The sequence below is a fragment of the Sinohyriopsis cumingii genome, chromosome 4 (assembly GCF_028554795.1).
Source record: "Sinohyriopsis cumingii isolate HCF-2022 chromosome 4, ASM2855479v2, whole genome shotgun sequence".
Classification (NCBI taxonomy): domain Eukaryota; kingdom Metazoa; phylum Mollusca; class Bivalvia; order Unionida; family Unionidae; genus Sinohyriopsis; species Sinohyriopsis cumingii.
Genome location: NC_142964.1, coordinates 11,761,752 through 11,781,045, shown reverse-complemented (window position 1 = coordinate 11,781,045; position 19,294 = coordinate 11,761,752). Strand labels below are relative to the sequence as shown.

Genomic DNA, 19,294 nt, shown 5'->3' with positions numbered 1-19,294 from the left:
TCTCTGGTTCGGCCAATGTGGGAATGTGAGAATGCTTGCCAGTAGCTTCTCATGGGTTGATGGTTCTTTCTGGGGTTTTCCTGGGTTCTTCTCCACCATTTATACTAGCCACCATGTATAGCCTATCTTGTGCTGAAAATGGTGTTAAACCCTACAACAACAACAAAAAAGCTGTTGAAGATACAGGGATTAACTGTGGTTCACTTGTGTTTCAAAGGTTGATGATATCTCATGTATCACGGTAAGGGTTTTATCTTCAAGGTAAAGGATCAGTTACGTTTTGACACATTTTATGCACTTCTTCTTTAATGCCCCTTTAGATAGGGTCGTGAAACTTTATTCCTTTTGATGCCAGTCTTGTAAACTTTACAGCTTAAATTTTTAAGGCTTCACGATGGTAAGCAGAAGACAAAAGCCTGACTTTGCTTGTTTACTCTCAAAAACACTTTTAAATTCAAGGCATCCTGTATTTTATTTACTCAAAGAAAGCTACAGTAATGTTATTAGCACCTTTCATGGTAATAGAGATGTGCTGCTAATTACTCCAATCACAGATCTCAACACTTAATACTTTTAGTGTTAAAACATAATTGATATTGAATCATTCCAACTGTTTGTGTGTTGTAAATAAAAACATTTATCTTTCTCAATTAAATTTAGGCATACCTTTTTTATGTTCTTTATTTTAAAAAATATCAATTACAGAAGCGAAAACCTGTACTTCTGTTTTGTAATTCATTGCTAATACCTCTGCTATTGAACTTAAAGCTAAAATTGATAGAATACAGTAAACTCCTTTTATAATGAAATATGATGTAACGAAACATTGAATATTACAAAGTGCATGTCAGGTATATATATTTCCTTGATTATTACAAAGTGCATGTTAGGTATATATCCTTGAATATACAAAACTTTGGATATAACTATGATTTGGGGGGGGGGAGGTCTTCGGGCTTTGTTGTGCCTAGAGTTTACTGGATTTGGTTTAATTAATTGAATTATTTCTGTGTAAAAAAATAGGAACATGTTAGAAATGCAATATTTTGCTGCAAAAACTGGATGTGATAATTGATTGTATGGCTAGAGCTTTTATCCTGTAATCACTGAAATTCCAAAGCTGAGATTACTATTCATTCTCATTAGCATTTTCTTCAATTTGACATTTTCTTTTTGAAACATTGAATTTATTAATGAGCTATTTTCATTTATGATTGAAAATTTCAGGACAATTAGATGAACAGTATTGAAGTTACAAGAATTTGAATATATACATTTAATATATAATAAAAACTACCTTGATTTCTAAGAGCTAGCAAACAGTGTTACCCAGGAGTCGGACTATTTTGCACACTAGGTCTAACTGTGTAAATCATCCACATCAATGCACATTTAACTGAATTGAAACTCTGTCATTTCTTTTAAATTTTTGGTGAATACGTGAAAAATTTACAGCTCCTGAAGTTTCTTGATTTAAGTTGATAAATTTGACTGCAAGACCACGTGAACAGTTTCATCTCCATTCTTTGGCTTCAGAAGCTGGTTGAAAGAATCCAATCATCATATAGCCATTGAACCACTCTTCACTCACCCAATTTGCTTTTCAGGGGAATCAGAGGGGTCATGCGTGGGGAGAAGCCCCATCCAGGCTCCCTGGTAACTACTTGGGGGCCAACTTAGCTGCAGATAGACTTGGGGGATCAGTGCAGGTAATCCCCATTTCCATTCATTCATTTTGAGGGTTGCCTCTACTGTCACTTTACTGTCATACTATTTGTCCATTTGATGCTTTGGTAACATTCTCTGGAGTTGATCCATTTAATTTCATGGGGTCCTTTTTTGTGCTGTTTTCATTTTTATGTCAACCAATAATGACTTTCAGAACAATTTCGTACATTTGTCTCTTGCCAACAAGCATGGAAAAGATAGAGGAGTCACTTTTTCAGCAGCTTTTTTAGTGTTTGTGTAAATGTAATTTTTGTTTTATGTAACTCAATTTCGCTAAAACCATTTTATGTACAATGTATAGTCATAATACTTAATATGTGTATTCATCTTGGAGGATAATAATCACCAGTCTTAAAGTAGACCACAGTGACTTTCCATTGCTCAATATTGGTGTTTGGTTTTACATTTAGCTCAGTGTTATCTACAGTCATGAAATTGGATGAGTGTACCTATCTTGCAGGGTACAAATCACCAGAGGCAAAAACAGATCACAGTAGCTTACTTTTCCACTAATTATGTGCAGTTTTTTCTTCTTTCTATAATGCCATAGCAGCGCAGGTGATACTTCGTGGGGGGGGGGAATAGTGGTAATTTTTTTCTCATTTGAGTTGGAGTGTATAGTGAAGATGGGTTTTCAAGGATGAGATTTTTTGTTGTTAGCAAAATGAATACAATTAAATCCCATAGTCTCAAATACAGTTGACTTGAACACCCAGAACTACCAGTATTCATATATTCTAGACATTTCACTCTAACTGAAAACTGAGCTGTTTTCCTCTTGCTTTTGTAAATAATGATTGCATCATTTAAGTCACACTGACCTCCTCTTCATGTAATAAAGACTTTATCGCCTGCAAACTTTCATGAAAATGAATTGAGGCATCTTTCCTTAAAATTACTCAGTTTGCAAAATTAAAAAAGAAATTTTGACAAATTCTCCAAAAATTATATTGGTTGAGCACAAATCAGAACCTAATCTGGCAATCACAGAAAAGTTGCATGAAATCAGATTATCTCCAAGTTCAGTGGGGCTTTTTTCCATTAAAGTTGTCTTGTTGCGACCTTCTTTCCTTTTGTCTCGCACTTTCCATCATCATCATTATCATCATCATCATCATCATCATTATGAGTGTTTATCATCAGTCCATATCTGTTTCTTCATCATTATTTATAGGTTGCTCATTATAGAATAGATTAAATTGCTTTTCCATTTTATTCATTGGCGAACTTTAAGTTGATACTTTTTATCATATTTTAAAGGAAGACACTTGAGTGCTTTTTTAATACATCATAAATTATCAGCTGTACAAATTCATGTCATACCCCTGAATGACCATTGCACATACCCCTTACCTCTATCTTAACTTTCACTTCAGTAATAATTGTTTTACCCATGCGTTTGTGAGTGTTGAGCTGCGCATTATATGATATATGCTGGTTTGTAGTGGTTGTCAGTCTTAATTACTGTTTGTAATTGATTAATAGTCTAGTCCAACTGCAAACAACAGACCCTGATCTGCCATCACATAAAGCACCAGCAGATCAGGGTCTGTGTTGTTGATTCTACCAATTTGCATTAATAAATTGCATAGACCCAGATGTGTGGATCCATTATGCAACAGCAGATCTGGGTCATTGCAGTTTGTAGTTGGACTCAACTTAAAAGTGAGTGCATATTTAGTGTTTAGATGTGTATTCATTATAGTATCTTGGAGTGCTTGAGAGAATGGAAGAACATGTGCATTGTTTCTGTGGAATGTTTATTGTTTATTGTTTTCAAAGGAATCTAGGAAGCTTATTTATGTCATTTCAGTCTTGAACTATTTATGTACACTTTTTAATTTATGTTCAGGCAGACGGTGATATTTGTATTTACTGTATTGACTTGTAAGATCTTCCTAACAATATTTTGTGTAGAATATCAAGCTGTAAAAATACAGATGTTGTTTTTCATCTCCAAGCTCCACTGCTGTCTTAGCACCATTGGCCTAGTTCAGCACAATGTAGAATAGCTGTTTTATAACATGGTATAATCGATAAATTGCAAGTAACTTGACGTGTTATCACTTTTACTCCATGACCCTATCCAGGTTCAGCCTAGTACAGAGGGAGAGTTTCGAGAAAAACTGGTTTCAGTTTCAACTCCTGTGTGCACTTTTCAATTGAATTATTATGCATGCATTATTAACTCATTAACCCCAGGTGCCTCATTTACATGTCAGGAGGTAGTAGCCTACTTCATAGCTCTGTAGCATCAATGTCATGTATGATACACTAAAGTGGGTGGTATTATAGAAAGGTAGACAGATATAGCTCTACAATGATACCATATAATCTGTACTTTCTTGTTGCACTACAAAATACAGCGGGAAACATAATTTTTTGGACCCGATTTTTTTTACACCAAAAATTTGCCTGTTGTCAGAAACCGATTTTTTGTTCGGATTTTAGACTGTTTTGCCTCAGATGTAAGGCAGACTGGTCTGAACTGCACACAGACAGATGAACCTTTGCAAAATGTAGGATAAGATGGGCATTTGGAATAAAAAAAGTGGTCTGGATAAGAAAATGATGAGTCCATTAAGCAAAAAAAACATAAAAAAGAGAACTCCTACTTTTACCATTTTAATCATGCACAAGTGAAATAGGCAATGAAAAACAAGATTTATAACACAACTAGGCATTAGGTTAACCGAAAATTACTTGGAAGTCGATGTATTAGGATGTATTCAGAAACAACCCACAAAATGTGTTTTCTACTTGCATTTCGGGTGAAAATGACTAAAACCTCCAGGGGTTAATGAGTTAAGACTTAAATTGAACTTCCGGGGCCCCGAGTGGCCGAGTGGTCTAAAGCTCTCTTCGTTACAGATCACTGCCATCTCACCTCTGTCTGCGGCGGTTCGAGTCTAAGATTCAGCCAATATGGGCATGTGAGAAAGCTTGCCAGTAGCTTCTCGTGGGTTGGTGGTTCTTTCTGGGGTTTTCCGGGTTCTTCCTCCACCATTAATACTGGCCGCCATGTATAGCCTATCATGCTGAAAAATGGCGTTAAACCCCACAACAACAACAACAACAACAACATTGAACTTCCAAATGAACTAACTAGACCATGATTTTGATAGATAGTTAAGTACATACTTAAACTTTCCTCCTTTTCTATCCACTTTCAGCATAGTATCTTCAAGTAATTTGAAAGTAGTTGAATTACTGCAAAAGGCTGATTTGAAAAGCAGATCATAGTGTCCAATTTTTAATGTTCAACTGACTCTGCTGTTCACTGGTTATAAGATACCTCATCACAAGACCAGAGTCATTCAGTGACTTAATTTAATATACATTTTGGCCTTTAAGCTCTGTTCATGCATTGTAATTTCTTAGAAGATAAAATAAGATAAGAATTCTTTATTTCAGATTGCATTGACCACAGATCTAAATTAAAATATAAAAGATAAAAAATCATAGGCATCTGATATACAAATATACATGTCTACAAATATTGAAATATTGAGTGGAATTATGTCAGATTGACAGATCTACCAGTGTATGTGAAGTAATCAAAATAGCTCAGATATTGGCATAGGGCAAGTTATAAGTATATAAATGAAGACCGTGAATTCTGTGAAAACCACTGACCTTGGATGGTGATTTACTGAATCATATTTGTGTCAGAACAGGGTTCCCACGGGTTAATGAAAGCAGAATTCCCAGACTAAGGGTAAATTTTCCCAATGCACACATGTCATGTTAAACACATACTTTCCACAGTTAAACATATCAAACAAAGGAATTAATCATTGTTCCCTAATGTTAAGCCCATGGTTGATGATAAGATAGCCTCCACTTTACTAGATGTTAGCAAATCTTTATATGAGGAAAACAATGACCTATATGGGGCCCTGAGTGACTGGGTGGCCTAAAGTGCTAACCATTCCAGATCACTGCCGTCTCACCTCTGTCTGCGTGGTTCAAGTCTCAGGCTCGGTTAATGTTGGTACATAGAAAGCTTGCCAGTCGCTTCTCGTGGGTTGTGGTTTTTCCCAGGGTTTTCCTGAGTTCTTCCTCCACCCGTTATACTGACCGCTATGTATAGCCTATCTTGTGCTGAAAATGGTGTTAAACTCTACTACAACAACAATAACAACAATGTCCTATGATAAGCATACCTCCGTTTTTCGTTGAATAATTGGGCGTTTTGCCAAGTTGTTGCCTGTGCTGATCATGTCATTGGAAACTGAAAACTTCCCAAAATTTGACCTGACTGATAACAAATTTGCCCAAACAATCCATTTCATGTCCAACATCCACATCCACTTTCCACATTAAACATATAAAAGGAAGGAATTGACCATGTTTCTCCAGCTGTAAGTGCATCAATGATGACAACCTGTACTTTTAAATATAATAAGACTACCGTAATATTTAGCTTGTCATAGAACTTATGGCATGGCCTATTGCCTGTGGTCCATCTGTCAATTAGCACAAGTTTGTTATCACTCCTAAAATACTCAGAGAATTGTCATGAAACTTTTCACACATTCATCCCATGGTCTAGTTAAAGTTGGTCCTAAAATGAAAATGGTGCAGCACAGACATCCAGTATGGCTACCATAGTGGCTGTCTCAAAAGTGATGTTCTGAATCATTTTCTTTAATGGATGGTCATATCAGCATGGCACTTTCACTAAAAGATCTATGTTTTTTAGTTCTAATTGCAAATGGTGCTAACCTGACGTCCATTATGGTGGCTATGATGGCCATCTTCATATTTTACGTCTCAACAGAAAATCATATCAACATGTGGTTTCACCAGAAGACTTGTTATGATATATAGTTTGTCATAAATGAACAGTGTGACTCTGACATGCATTATGACCACCACAGCAGCCAGCTTCAGAATCTTGGTTAGCTATTCCCCCTGAACAGAAAGTAATGTCAACATTGGTTTTTTGCTGGATGACTTCTTATGATGTTTAGTTGGACCTAAATGAAAATGGTCCCAAGTTGACATCTAATTTGGCCACAACAGACCAGTGGCATCATTAAGGGGGTGCGGACCACATTGGGTGACATCATCAGAGGGGGTGACAACAAAATGACTATAACATTTTTGAATTTTTGCGCAGGAAGGAAGTCCCTGGGGTGACACAATGAGTTACCGCACTGAGTGACACAAACCCTAGTGATGCCACTGCAACAGACCCCATTTTGAAAATCTTTCTTATAGTTGCTTTCTCCTAGCTGAAAAATTGTATAAACATTGAGATTTAACTGGTAGGTTCTGAATGAAAATGTTACCAACCTGATATCTAGTATGGGCATCATGAAAATGTTGTTATTACTTCTTGCCATAAATGGAGGGTAATTTGGGATTTTCACCAGAAGACTAGTTATGATATTTATTTGGTCCTGGGTGAAAATTATGCTGATCTGACCCCATCTTGCTATCACTACTCCAACAAATTGGAAAATGGATATTTCGGCAGAAGACTTCCTATGATGTCAAGGTGGTTGGTAAGAAAACAAAAAATGATCTGACATCCAGTATAGCTACCATGGTGACCATCTTGAAAATCTGTTGCTGTTGCTTTAGAGGTGATGGCTGTATCGACATAAAGTTTCACCGAAAGACTTCCTGTCATATCTAGTTGGGCCTAAATGCAAATATTATCAATGCTTTATCAAATGTAGCAGCCTTGATGGCCATGTTGAAAATCTTGTTATCACTACTCTTCAATGGAGAGTCCTATTGGAATAGGGTTTCCACCAAAAGTTTTCTGGTGATGTCTAGTTGTCTGATCATGCATACATTATGTCTGCTACAATGGCTGATTTGAAAATCTTGTCACTCAAGGATACCACAGATAGTTTCAACACTATAGTTAAAACAAAGCAGTGGTCTTATTTGAAACTTCCAGTTGTTTTTTGGACAATAAACCATCATCCTTTGATGGACTTTTGTTCACTGAATTGATTTTTTGGGCTTTATCATGGGAAAAATTGTCATTGAAGATAATTTCCACCTTCCCTTCGATTGACTCACATGGCACCCCTTTATTTGAAAAGTACTCCTGTGAAACAACTGGCCTTAAATATTTTAAAATGCATCTATAGGTGTGAATCCAGAACACATTCTCTGATATGCCGAGTCATACCAAAGACGTACAAAATGGTACTAACAGCTGCCTTGCTTGGCGCTCAGCATTAAGAGATCAGTGTTAGGACTGGTTGGCCTGGTGTCAGGATAATGTGACTGGGTGGGACATCATGCTACATGTCTGTGGCATGATGCCCCAGTGCTAGACATCACTATAAACTGCCACACTGCAGACATCATAGTGATATGACTGAAAAATTGTTGAAGCTAAATTAAAAATCCAAATCATATACACTGTATTACAAAGAGATGATGAAATTGGCTTAATATCCTCAGAGGCAAATATATACTAATGTTCATAATAAATGAAAATATAGGAATATCCCTTTGAACAAGCACTTATAAAGATAGAATGTTTGAGAAACTGCATCTTAATCCAAAAAAGGGAAAATTTGATCAGTGTTTCCCGTTGCCTTCTTTTGTGCCTCAGAGACCCCCAATCATTTCATTTGACCCCCAGTTTTGATACCAAAGTTTGTTTTTTACTCAGTGTGACCCCAGTTTTGACACCATGGAAACTTTTTACTATCAGTCTTGCATCCCTAGGGGAAACACTGATGATTAATCAGATATTGGATACAAACTAAGTAGATAAAAAATAAAAAGAGTTTTGCAACTACCATATGCACATGATTATAGTTCGACACCCCACCCCACTCCTTTTAGAGGTACAAAAAACCCATTTCTCTTGAACCCACCTATAAGTAGTGGTGTATTTTTCAAATCAGATCTGTCTAAATGTCATCAGTGAGAATTGCACTGTGAAGAAAACAAATAAGCCAAACTGGATAGATAGATTCAAAAGAAAAATAAGTACAAAGCTAGCATAAAATACAATTATATTACTGAGTGAAAGGTGTCACAAATAAATTCACAACTTACAATTTGTCTTTTTTAAATCTATTAAAATTCATCATTCTTTAACATTATAAATCCATTTATATGATAAATTCATGAATTCGATTATAGGTCACATACCATTATGAAAATAGTAGTTCAGAATGATCCAATTCACAAAATCTTGTTATACATTAATTCAATGCATTTTGTAAATAAACACTGGAAGTTGAGTCCAGATATTTGTGATTCACAGTATCTATCCTATAAATGTGATCTGGCACACAAGAATTGTTTTGAAATCCTCCATAGTCTAGTCAACTCCATATGCAGGTGCTTAGAGGCTCTGTAAGTAACACTTTGATCATACAGTCTGTGAAATCTATTAAAAGACATGAACACACAAAGTTTAGATTTTTGTTGTTGTTAGGTTTAATGTCATTTTTCAGCACACGATAGGCTGTACATTGCGGCCAGTATTAATGGTGGAGGAAGAACCTGGGAAAACCCCCAGAAAGAACCACCGACCCACGAGAAGCTACTGGCAAGCTTTCTCACATACCCACATTGGCTGAATCCGAGACTCGAACCCACGCAAACAGAGGTGAGATGGTAGTGATCCGTAACGGACAGCACTTTAGACCAATTGGCCACTTGGGGCCTCCACAAAAGCTTAGATAACCACCCTCTGTTACTTGGCACTGAGTAAGTATCAAACTTGCAGCTCCATCAAATGGTTGTCATGTTGGAAGACAAAGCTGGTACTGCTTTTACAAGGAAAGTGATGAAGGTCAAACATGAACAGAATGTTGTAGAACTCTACTTAAAACTGAATAAGTACATGTATTAAATTTGCTGTTCAATCAAATATAGGCATGAAAACAAAAAAAAAAAAACATTTTACTTGACAGTATTTTGTGTACTGCAAACATAGTTTCCAACATTGCCCCTAGATTTAGCACCTTTTATTGTAGGTTACACTTTGAAGACAACTTTAAATTCAGAAAAGTTTTACAGAATAGTTTTCTTGTGGCTAAGTTACCTTCTGATCGAGTATATCTGCCTACATATCAGGAATCTAGCACTGTACATTTAATAAAACTTTAAAAGTTACAAAAATAATAGTACCACACACCCTACTGAAATAGACAACTTCAAAGAGCAAACTTTAATAATAATACAGCAAATAATAACTTAATTATTTGACCAAACAACTGATCGGTTTTTGCTTTCTCTGCCTTCATATTTAAGCATGGTGTTACGATTCTCTCAGTTTCTTGAAAATAAATTTTCATGAATTAAGTGCAAGTAACTAAAAGTCTGCTTTAGATATTCAGAGTCAGCTATAGATATTCAGAGTCAGCTATAGATATTCAAAGTCAGCTATAGATATTCAGAGTCAGCTATAGATATTCAAAGTCTGCTTTAGATATTCTTCAAAGTCTGCTATAGATATTCAGAGTCAGCTATAGATATTCAGAGTCAGCTATAGATATTCAAAGTCTGCTTTAGATATTCAGAGTCAGCTATAGATATTCAAAGTCAGCTATAGATATTCAGAGTCAGCTATAGATATTCAGAGTCAGCTATAGATATTCAAAGTCTGCTATAGATATTCAAAGTCAGCTATAGATATTCAAAGTCAGCTATAGATATTCAGAGTCTGCTTTAGATATTCAAAGTCGGCTATAGATATTCAAAGTCAGCTATAGATATTCAAAGTCTGCTTTAGATATTCAAAGTCAGCTATAGATATTCAAAGTCAGCTATAGATATTCAAAGTCAGCTTTAGATATTCAAAAACATCAAATCTGACATACCACAGCACATTTCATCACATGATTGTCAGCATTAAAATTTGCATGAATGAGGGTCCAGATTTCTCTGACTTTATCCTGACTTTTGACCAAAAATTCAGTTTTCCCTGACTAAAGTCACACAGTTCATTGACATTTTCCCTGACTAAAGCCACACAATTCATTGACATTTTCCCTGACTAAAGCCACACAATTCATTGACATTTTCCCTGACTAAAGCCACACAATTCATTGATATTTTCCTGATTTTCCTGAAAAATGGAAATTACCTGACTTGACTTTACCTTGTGGAAACCCTGTAGAACTGTTACTTGAATCCAGCACCACAAATTTGCAAAGTGTACGTGATAATTTAGCGCTATCTAGGTTACATGCTCTGTTTGGTTAAAAAGGTTACAAACAAACCTGTCCTAATGGTCACCTGTTCACAATGGCCATTCTAATTTACCCCCCCCCCACTCCAAAGCGAATTTCCTATATAAATGTCCTGTATGCAACTGTCGCCTGCCTTTTCAGGTAGTGGCCAGGTGTTTCCTAACCAGATAATGGTTTCTTCCTGTCACCTGCCTTTTCAGTCAGTGGCCAGGTGTTTCTTAACCAAACAATGGTTTCTTACTGTCAGCTGCCTTTTCAGTCAGTGGCCAGGTGTTTCCTAACCAGATAATGGTTTCTTCCTGTCACCTGCCTTTTCAGTCAGTGGCCAGGTGTTTCCTAACCAAACAGTGGTTTCTTACTGTCAGCTGCCTTTTCAGTCACTGGCCAGGTGTTTCCTAACCAGATAATGGTTTCTTCCTGTCACCTGCCTTTTTAGTCAATGGCCAGGTGTTTCCTAACCAAATAATGGTTTCTTCTTATCACCTGCCTTTTCAGTCAATGGCCAGGTGTTTCCTAACCAAACAATGGTTTCTTCCTGTCACCTGCCTTTTTGGTCAGTGGCCAGGTGTTTCCCAACCAAATAATGGTTTCTTCGTGTCACCTGCCACAGTCACTAGAGCATATCCACATTGACCATTCAGTCTGTGCAAACTGAATTTTTGCTTCATGATGAAGGCATTAGAATACAATGTGAATCAATGTGTAAACAATTCCTGTCTTGTTTATGCTCATAACTCCAGCCCAGTTGAAATTGTAACTCAAAAGTGTCAATATGTCAGATTCAAAAGTGAGTCAATTTTTATGATTAAGTTAGTGGGTCCAACCAGTTTATTTCCTGGATGGTGGGAAAACTAGTTGTGTTATTGCAACAGAAAAGGAAATCACCTTTTGTGCTAGTGTGACAGATGTAGTTAGATATCTTCACCTATTTGCCTATGAATTAAAGCTGTCTCCGAACAAAAGATTATCTTTAAGAAGAGGTATGAGCTACATTCCTTTTCATTAGGGTCAGGGGTCATTTAGTATTGAAAAAGTGGCTGTAGAGGCATGGGAAGTTTCCGTTCCACATGAATAGCCATATACTGCTTATTTTCTTTTTCTGTTCGAAGTCTTCTGACATAAGCCAACTGTCTTTTGATAATGCTGAGGTGAGTAACTGACTTATCCAGATATTGTTTTTATAGCAAACTAAGATTGATGTATATTTTTAAGTCGGTGATGATTTTATTTATAAGATGGATTAAATTATCAGTAAAGTAAGTAAGTTTGTGTGGAACATTAATTAGGGTCAACAACATATACCTATTATTATGATTTTATTTTTGTACAGTGCATATAAAACAATCTTGTAGTAATACTACTAATAATAATAATAATCAGTGCATGGTATTTGTTCAGAAACCAATTTTAAGTGTGCAGTGGCCAATTTTGCCTTTTCCAGTGAGTAGCCGCAAGTAACAGGTTTAACTGTATTAAATATTTCTTTATTGCATTTATGCAGTGAAGATCCTGCATTCACAAACTTGTTCATCTGTTTCCTTGATTCCTTTGAGTTACATTTGTGTGTTGTTCAAGTCTTACTAATTTCCGTTTCTTTAATAACCTTCTATTTTCAGAAAAAATGTTAAATAACATTATTTGGTAGCAAATTTTTAATACTAGAAACAAACCCACTTGTAGAAAAAGGCATTTATGTATATCCTTTGTCTCTGTTTGTAGGACTTGGCTTTAGTTGCACTGTATTTATAGTTTACTACAACTGGCTGGACAGTGGGCATCACGGTTTAGCGGTGATGGTGGCAACATTAACATGAAAATGAGATTGTGAAGATTTTGTATAAGCCATTGAAAGTAAGGTCAGGGCAAGACATACGAATCTGATTATTTTTTGTGGGTATTAAATTTCATGGTTTTGTGAAGATGCATTTTTGTTTGTGCATGATTGATGGATTGGGGTGTGCCTTTTTGTTTTCAACAAAGGGTTATAGTTCATTGGGTCTTGAAATTCAACATTTGTAGTAATCACAAAAACCACAAAAATTGGTACCCCATGCAAAAGAGTGACTTATGTTAGTTACCTATGGAACATTTATTTCCGTACAGATCTGATGTTTTGATAATCAAAGTTCTGATCTAAAAAAAATGTTATAGGTATTTTTCTCTTTTGACCTTTTTTATTAAATGTTATTGAACTTTTTTTTTACAGGTGGTCAGTTCAACAAATGGTGAATTTGCACCAGATGACCCCACTGCAGGCCATTCCAATACACCCATTACAGCTCAACAGGAAGTGGAGGTTGTCGATGAAACTAAGTACGTATTGTACAACATGGTAGAGCAAAGAAAATACCTGACTTTTTTATATACTATATGAGGCAAAATACAATTTTGTTGATTTAAACCTGCCTCTGCCCATCCTGCCTTAATACTTTATTGTCAGTGGAATAATTGGTAAAGTTCCATTTTGTTTACAATATTTGCCAGTTTATAATAGATGCCCAGCTACCAACAGTCTTAACCCAGATCTGCTGGTGCATTTTGGTCTCAGCTGTTCACTTGAAATCATGCATAGAATGAGCAGCATGAACCCTGATTATCTGTCAGCAACAGCAAATCTAGATCTGCACAGTTTTGCAGTTGGGTTGGTATCATTCAGTCTCGCCAACCAGTGTTACAAGCACGTCTTTTTGACGGTAGCTTTGTGCATTGACTTCTTGCATCAAATGGTTAAAGTGTTTGAAGAAATCCAAGCTGTTTAGACAACAAAACCATCCAAAATAAATCACTAGTACTTCATTGTCTTTCGTGTGTTACATCATTTTCATTAAAGATTGCTTATTTTTCTCATTCATTTTGCTGTCAGCAGAGTTTTGTGAAAATTATATAGGGCAACAAAGACACTAAAGTAGCTTCTCTTCATCTCAGCTGGTTTTTCTTGTCGGAGTGGCCCAGATTATTTCAAACATTTCTCCAAATTGTTTCAGTCAGTCAGGATTTAAAGATAACACTCAGAACTGATCCAAAATTATCTTTGGAAGTAACCAGTTTGAATTTAAAAGAAAAAGGTCAATGCTGGGGCAGTACAACAGTGTTGCAAAAAATGCTACAGACTTGTAAAATGAGATGGCTACAGTGTTAAAGTAGAAGGTTTTAAAGTCATTTGCCTTCTGATAATGAGACCACTGTTTATATCTGGGTAAATGAATTTTATCTAACATTTTGAATGACTCCAGTATTAGTTGGATTAATGAGGCTAGACTGTCCTTGCCCAGGAAGAACAATATGACTGATCATGAATTCTTATCCAGATTTCATTGGTATAACAGTCATTGTTGTAAGGAATTATATTGCTACTTAATTATGATTATTGTTCAACTTGAATAATGACCAAGGAAGGCAAGGTAAGAAAATAATGTTTTTAAGAGAAGGTTTTCAAACTGTTGGGCAAAGTGATTGCATGTATGAAATGGGAACAGTAGCTATGGAGTTCAAATATGTTTATTAAAAAAAACCAAGATTATTGTAACTAAGCAACTTCGAACTTGTGCAGAGAACCATTTGAATGTGCATTCCGAGAGCAGATGATTTATCATTACATACACAATTATCTAATCACCTGTAAATGAAATTGGCAGTAATATAATAACTTAATAAATGGAAGGCAGTGTTGTTTGGGGGCTGTGATTCATTTCGTTTTAGTGACTTGCTGTGGGCAGGGACTAGCTATTAATTTACGGATATGAGAGCTGCAGCAGTTATGGCTTCTTTTTACTGGATTCTTTTGCGTGATCTTTTCATTTGTGGGCTTTGGTTTTTTTGGGGTTTTTTTGCTTGCTATTTAGGGCTCTCAGATCTAAATTGACTATTTTCTATTTACTCTTGGGCATTTTCCCCGCTTTACAAGGCTCACAAGTTTCTTATTAAGCATAATATTTTAACTTAGGTCAGGGACGAATGCTGAACAAAGTAGAAATAAATTTCAGCTTACTGTATCATGACATATTCTTACCGATCTTTAACTGAATTCAGTGCAATAAATTATTCCTTTAATGGTAATTTTGATTGATAGTTATGCAGAATGAATGCATTTTAAACTTTTTTGACTTAAAAAGCATGAATTTAGTTTCAGTATATTTTCTAAATACTATCAAAGGGAAAGATACCTTGTATTTTTTATGTTAAAAATGTAGAGTACATTAAACCCGTACATGTAACTAGAACTCATGTTTTTAATATACCAAATTTATTGTTTTCACTGTCAGATAATCAAAATTATGTGTCAACATTAATAGGAATTATTTTACTGTAAAAACCTTTTAAAGAGAAAGCTTGTTTGAAGAGGCTTTTCAAATCCAGCTCTAATCAATCCAATGTTTAGAGAAGAAGAAAAGAAAGGAACCAGAACTATGTTAATAGAACACAGATGCTCCATTATTTTGCCTAAAAACTGACCTTAATGCAAATCATAATGAAGGTGTGACTGCTAGATGGATGAATAGACAGACAGTATTAACACTTGATGCTATAAAAACTGTAATGGTCAGCATAAATTAATTATGATGCAGAATTAGATATATATGTACCAGGATGGATTATCCAGTTATATGATATTTGATTTTTCATTCACTGTGACCCCTATCTTTACCATATTTGCTGTAGTACACACTTAACTGTAAACAGGTTGGACCCTGATCTACCACTGCATTGTGCAGTATAATACGATCAAGATTAGCCAGTATTGGCATTTTCCTGTAATAATTTCATTTTTACGGTTATATTGGGGTACTAAATAGATCTGTCACCATTTTCAATTCTTAAAGTAGCCTCTGGAGGATTGATTTATTATGACCGACTGTTCAGTCTAATTCACTTCATAATCAAATTCAGAACTTAGTTCCAGTCTAACAGTACGAATCAAATCAATCTAAAAGGGAACACACTGTAGAAATATGATATTGCCATTTTAAAACCAATCAGAAAGTATCAAATTATGTTTTAATAGTGTTTATAATTCTTTATTTGAGAATAAATAATGGTAACTTATTTGATTGATGTATGTCTTGTTTAGCACTCAACATTATCATGTGAATGAAATTATGATAGAAAAACACTGATTTTATGTATTCTTGACTGTACCTAAGCAGACCATTGTCTGCATTGTTGAATCTACAAGACAGGTGCTTGCCATTTGATATTGGTTGTATCATTTATCATTTTGAATCTGATTCATGCTTACACTGGTGTTTCTAGATCACTGAAATGCTGGTCATGTTTAATTTTCATTGTTTTAGAAAGCATTTGTAGTATGAAAGTAATTGAATATCAACTGATCAGAAATTATGCAAGTTTAAAGCTCTGAGAAAGTTTGTGAGGGAGAGGTAGAAACAAAATTGGCCAGTGAGGATTGAGGGAGAGGTAGAAACGAAATTGGCCAGTGAGGATTATGTATGTACCATATATGCTCACATATAGGAGGAGTTGAGCTGCAAACTACACAGACCCAGATCTGCTGGCACATTATGTCACAGCTCATCATGATCTTTGTTGTTTGCAGTTTGACTGGACTTAAAAGTTAGTACAGTGGAACCCCGCTATAACGTGATAATTAGAGTTTTAAAAAACTGGATCGCGTTATTATCAGGGTCGTGTTAATGTGGGGTTTTACAGTATTTTACTTTTTCAGAGAACAACTCATTGGCACATATATGTGTACTCATGTCTAATGTATATGATGAATAGGGTATCAACATTGTTTGCTATCTTGCTGTCATGGCATGCAGTTTATCTATAATGCATGTAATTCCATTGAAAAATTGCCCACAGATTTGCAATATTCAATAATTTTTTTCCCATATCATTGTGTCTGAATTCAGCGTCTAATATACAGTGTTGACAGAGTATCAACACTGTTTACTTGCTATCTGATATCGTACCAACAGGGCTTGCAATTAATCCATAATATATGTAATTCCACTGCAAAAATTGCATACATATTTAAACTATTCAATAATTTTGTCACACATCAATAGGTATCTGAATTCAATGGGAAAAATTAACAGCAAAATTAGGTTAAGAAAGACAAAGCACGTGTACAGTTCATTACGTTCCTTGGTCTGTGAACGGTGTCTGTACAAATTTCATGCTGCTAACATTTTCTCATGCGTTTCCGTGCACATTTATCCATTGCAAATTTGCAATAATTAACGCTTGTACACCTATTCGTTTGAACGACTACAGCAAGAATAATTAACAATCAACACATGCTTTCAGCTTGCATATAACTTTTACTTCAGATTTTGTGAATATCAAAAGAAACGTGAAAACTACTATACTAATCATTGCACAAAGTGCAGTGAACAATTTACGTTGGCAAACTTGCTTTCCCATAACAATGAAATATCCTTATAAAAAATAGGAAATTAATAATGAGTTCATAAACAAACACCATACCCATGTAAAACCAGAGAACTAAGTGCAGTAGGCCTGCAATGGTCACGATTCACTTGTATAAATTGTTTTAAGCTGAACGCATTTACAATTTTATACCCTTTCAATTTCCAGCTTATAAAGCGGACATTATTTACTGGTCAAGTGATTGCATCTAATAACACTGCCAACCCCAGCAAACATGTTGGCGGCTTTTGTTTTTTGATGTTTATTAAATTGTGAGAATCCTTTATCAACCACCGCATTGTCTACTGCTTGGCTGTGTATGCAGTTAAAGAAAAAACACATGTCACTATTGTTAGAGCAATGATTGTATACAGAATTAATAGAAGAGAATCACAAAGACGACCTACTGGTTTTACTCATGGATCAGTAATAACTAACATTTCCAATAATGTTTATTTTGGCATAACACTTCAAGAACCTGGTGAAATTGTTAAATTTTAGAAGCCAAGCCACGCTCCTATTATATTCGAATTCATACACGAACTCTTCCCCAAGATGATAATAAACATTTTACACACTATTTTTTCGTACTTTAAAAAAGTATTTTTCTGGGTACAAGAAAAATACACATACATGTATTTAAAATTTCAGGAACCATGCCACGATCATATTATATATCATATTATATTCAAATTCCTACACGATCTCTTCCCCAAAATGATAAAAAAAAATTTGCACAAAGTGCAAAGAATGAATTGCGTTTGTGAACTTGCTTTTCAATAACAGTAAAATATTTAAATAAAAAGGAAAATAATAACATGTAAAACACGAGAACTAAGTGCAGTAGGCCTGCAATGGTCACAAGTCACTTTTATAAAAAAAATTTAAAACTGAACTCGTGTACAATTTCATACCCTTTCAATTTCCACCTAATAAAGCGGACATTATTTACTGGTAAACTGATTGCGTCTAATAAGACTGCCAAGCCCAGCAAATATGTTGGCAGCTTTTGTTTTTTGATGTTTATTAAACTGAGAGAATCTTTATCAACCACCTCATTGTCTTCTTCTTGGTTGTGTATGCAGTTAAGGAAGAAACACGTGTTGGCTATTGTTTGAGCAAAGATTGTATACAAAATTAATTGAAGACCATCACAATGATGATTTACTGGCTTTACTCGTGGACCAGTAATAAGTAACATTTCCGATAATGTTTATTTTGGCATAACACTTAAAGAACCTGGTGATATTGTTAAATTTCAGAAACTACGCCATGATCGTATTATATTAAAATTCATATGCGAACTCTTCCCAAAAATGATAATAAACATTTCACACATTATTTCTTGTACTTAAAAAAAAAATATATATTTTCCCGGTATGAGAAAAATACACATACATGTATTTAAAAGTTCAAAAACCATGCCACGATCATATTAAATTCGAATTCATACACAATATCTTCTCCATAATGATAATACATTTGTTATACACTATTTCAAGTACTTTGACCACAAAAAAAAAAATTCATGTGCAAATGAATATATGAGCGCATTATATCTGAATTTGCGTTATGGCGGGGCACGTTATAGCGGGCTTGAACTGTATATACGGTACCTCATTGAAAAATGACATACTTCAGAATTTCACAATGAATTATGCAGGCCTTTAACATTGGACAGGTAGCATGCATTTACAGTTTTTAGGTCTACTGGTTAGATCAGAATTTCACAGTGGATTACGTAGGCCCTTAACATTGGATTTATAGCATGCATTTACAGTTTTTAGGTCTGCTGGTTAGATCAGAATTTCACAGTGGATTATATTGGCCCTTAACATTGGACAGATAGCATGCATTTACAGTTTTTAGGTCTACTGGTTAGATCAGAATTTCACAGTGGATTATATTGGCCCTTAACATTGGACAGTTAGCATGCATTTACAGTTTTTAGGTCTACTGGTTAGATCAGAATTTCACAGTGGATTATA

General features: G+C 35.2%; 1 protein-coding gene across 8 annotated transcripts in view; it reads left to right on the top strand.

Annotated features, from left to right (window-relative positions):
- Nucleotides 1-19,294, top strand: part of LOC149800630 (casein kinase I-like) — a 123,926-nt gene that overhangs the window by 81,554 nt on the left and 23,078 nt on the right. For 4 of the 8 annotated variants that reach the window (XM_089954629.1, XM_089954631.1, XM_089954632.1 and 1 more), the window contains 2 exons: nt 1,608-1,709; nt 13,120-13,226. In XM_089954629.1, the coding sequence (XP_089810755.1) occupies nt 1,608-1,709; nt 13,120-13,226 (209 nt within the window). The remainder of the gene's footprint in view (nt 1-1,607; nt 1,710-13,119; nt 13,227-19,294) is intronic. The other 4 variants (XM_089954633.1, XM_089954635.1, XM_089954637.1 and 1 more) reach the window with 1 other exon arrangement.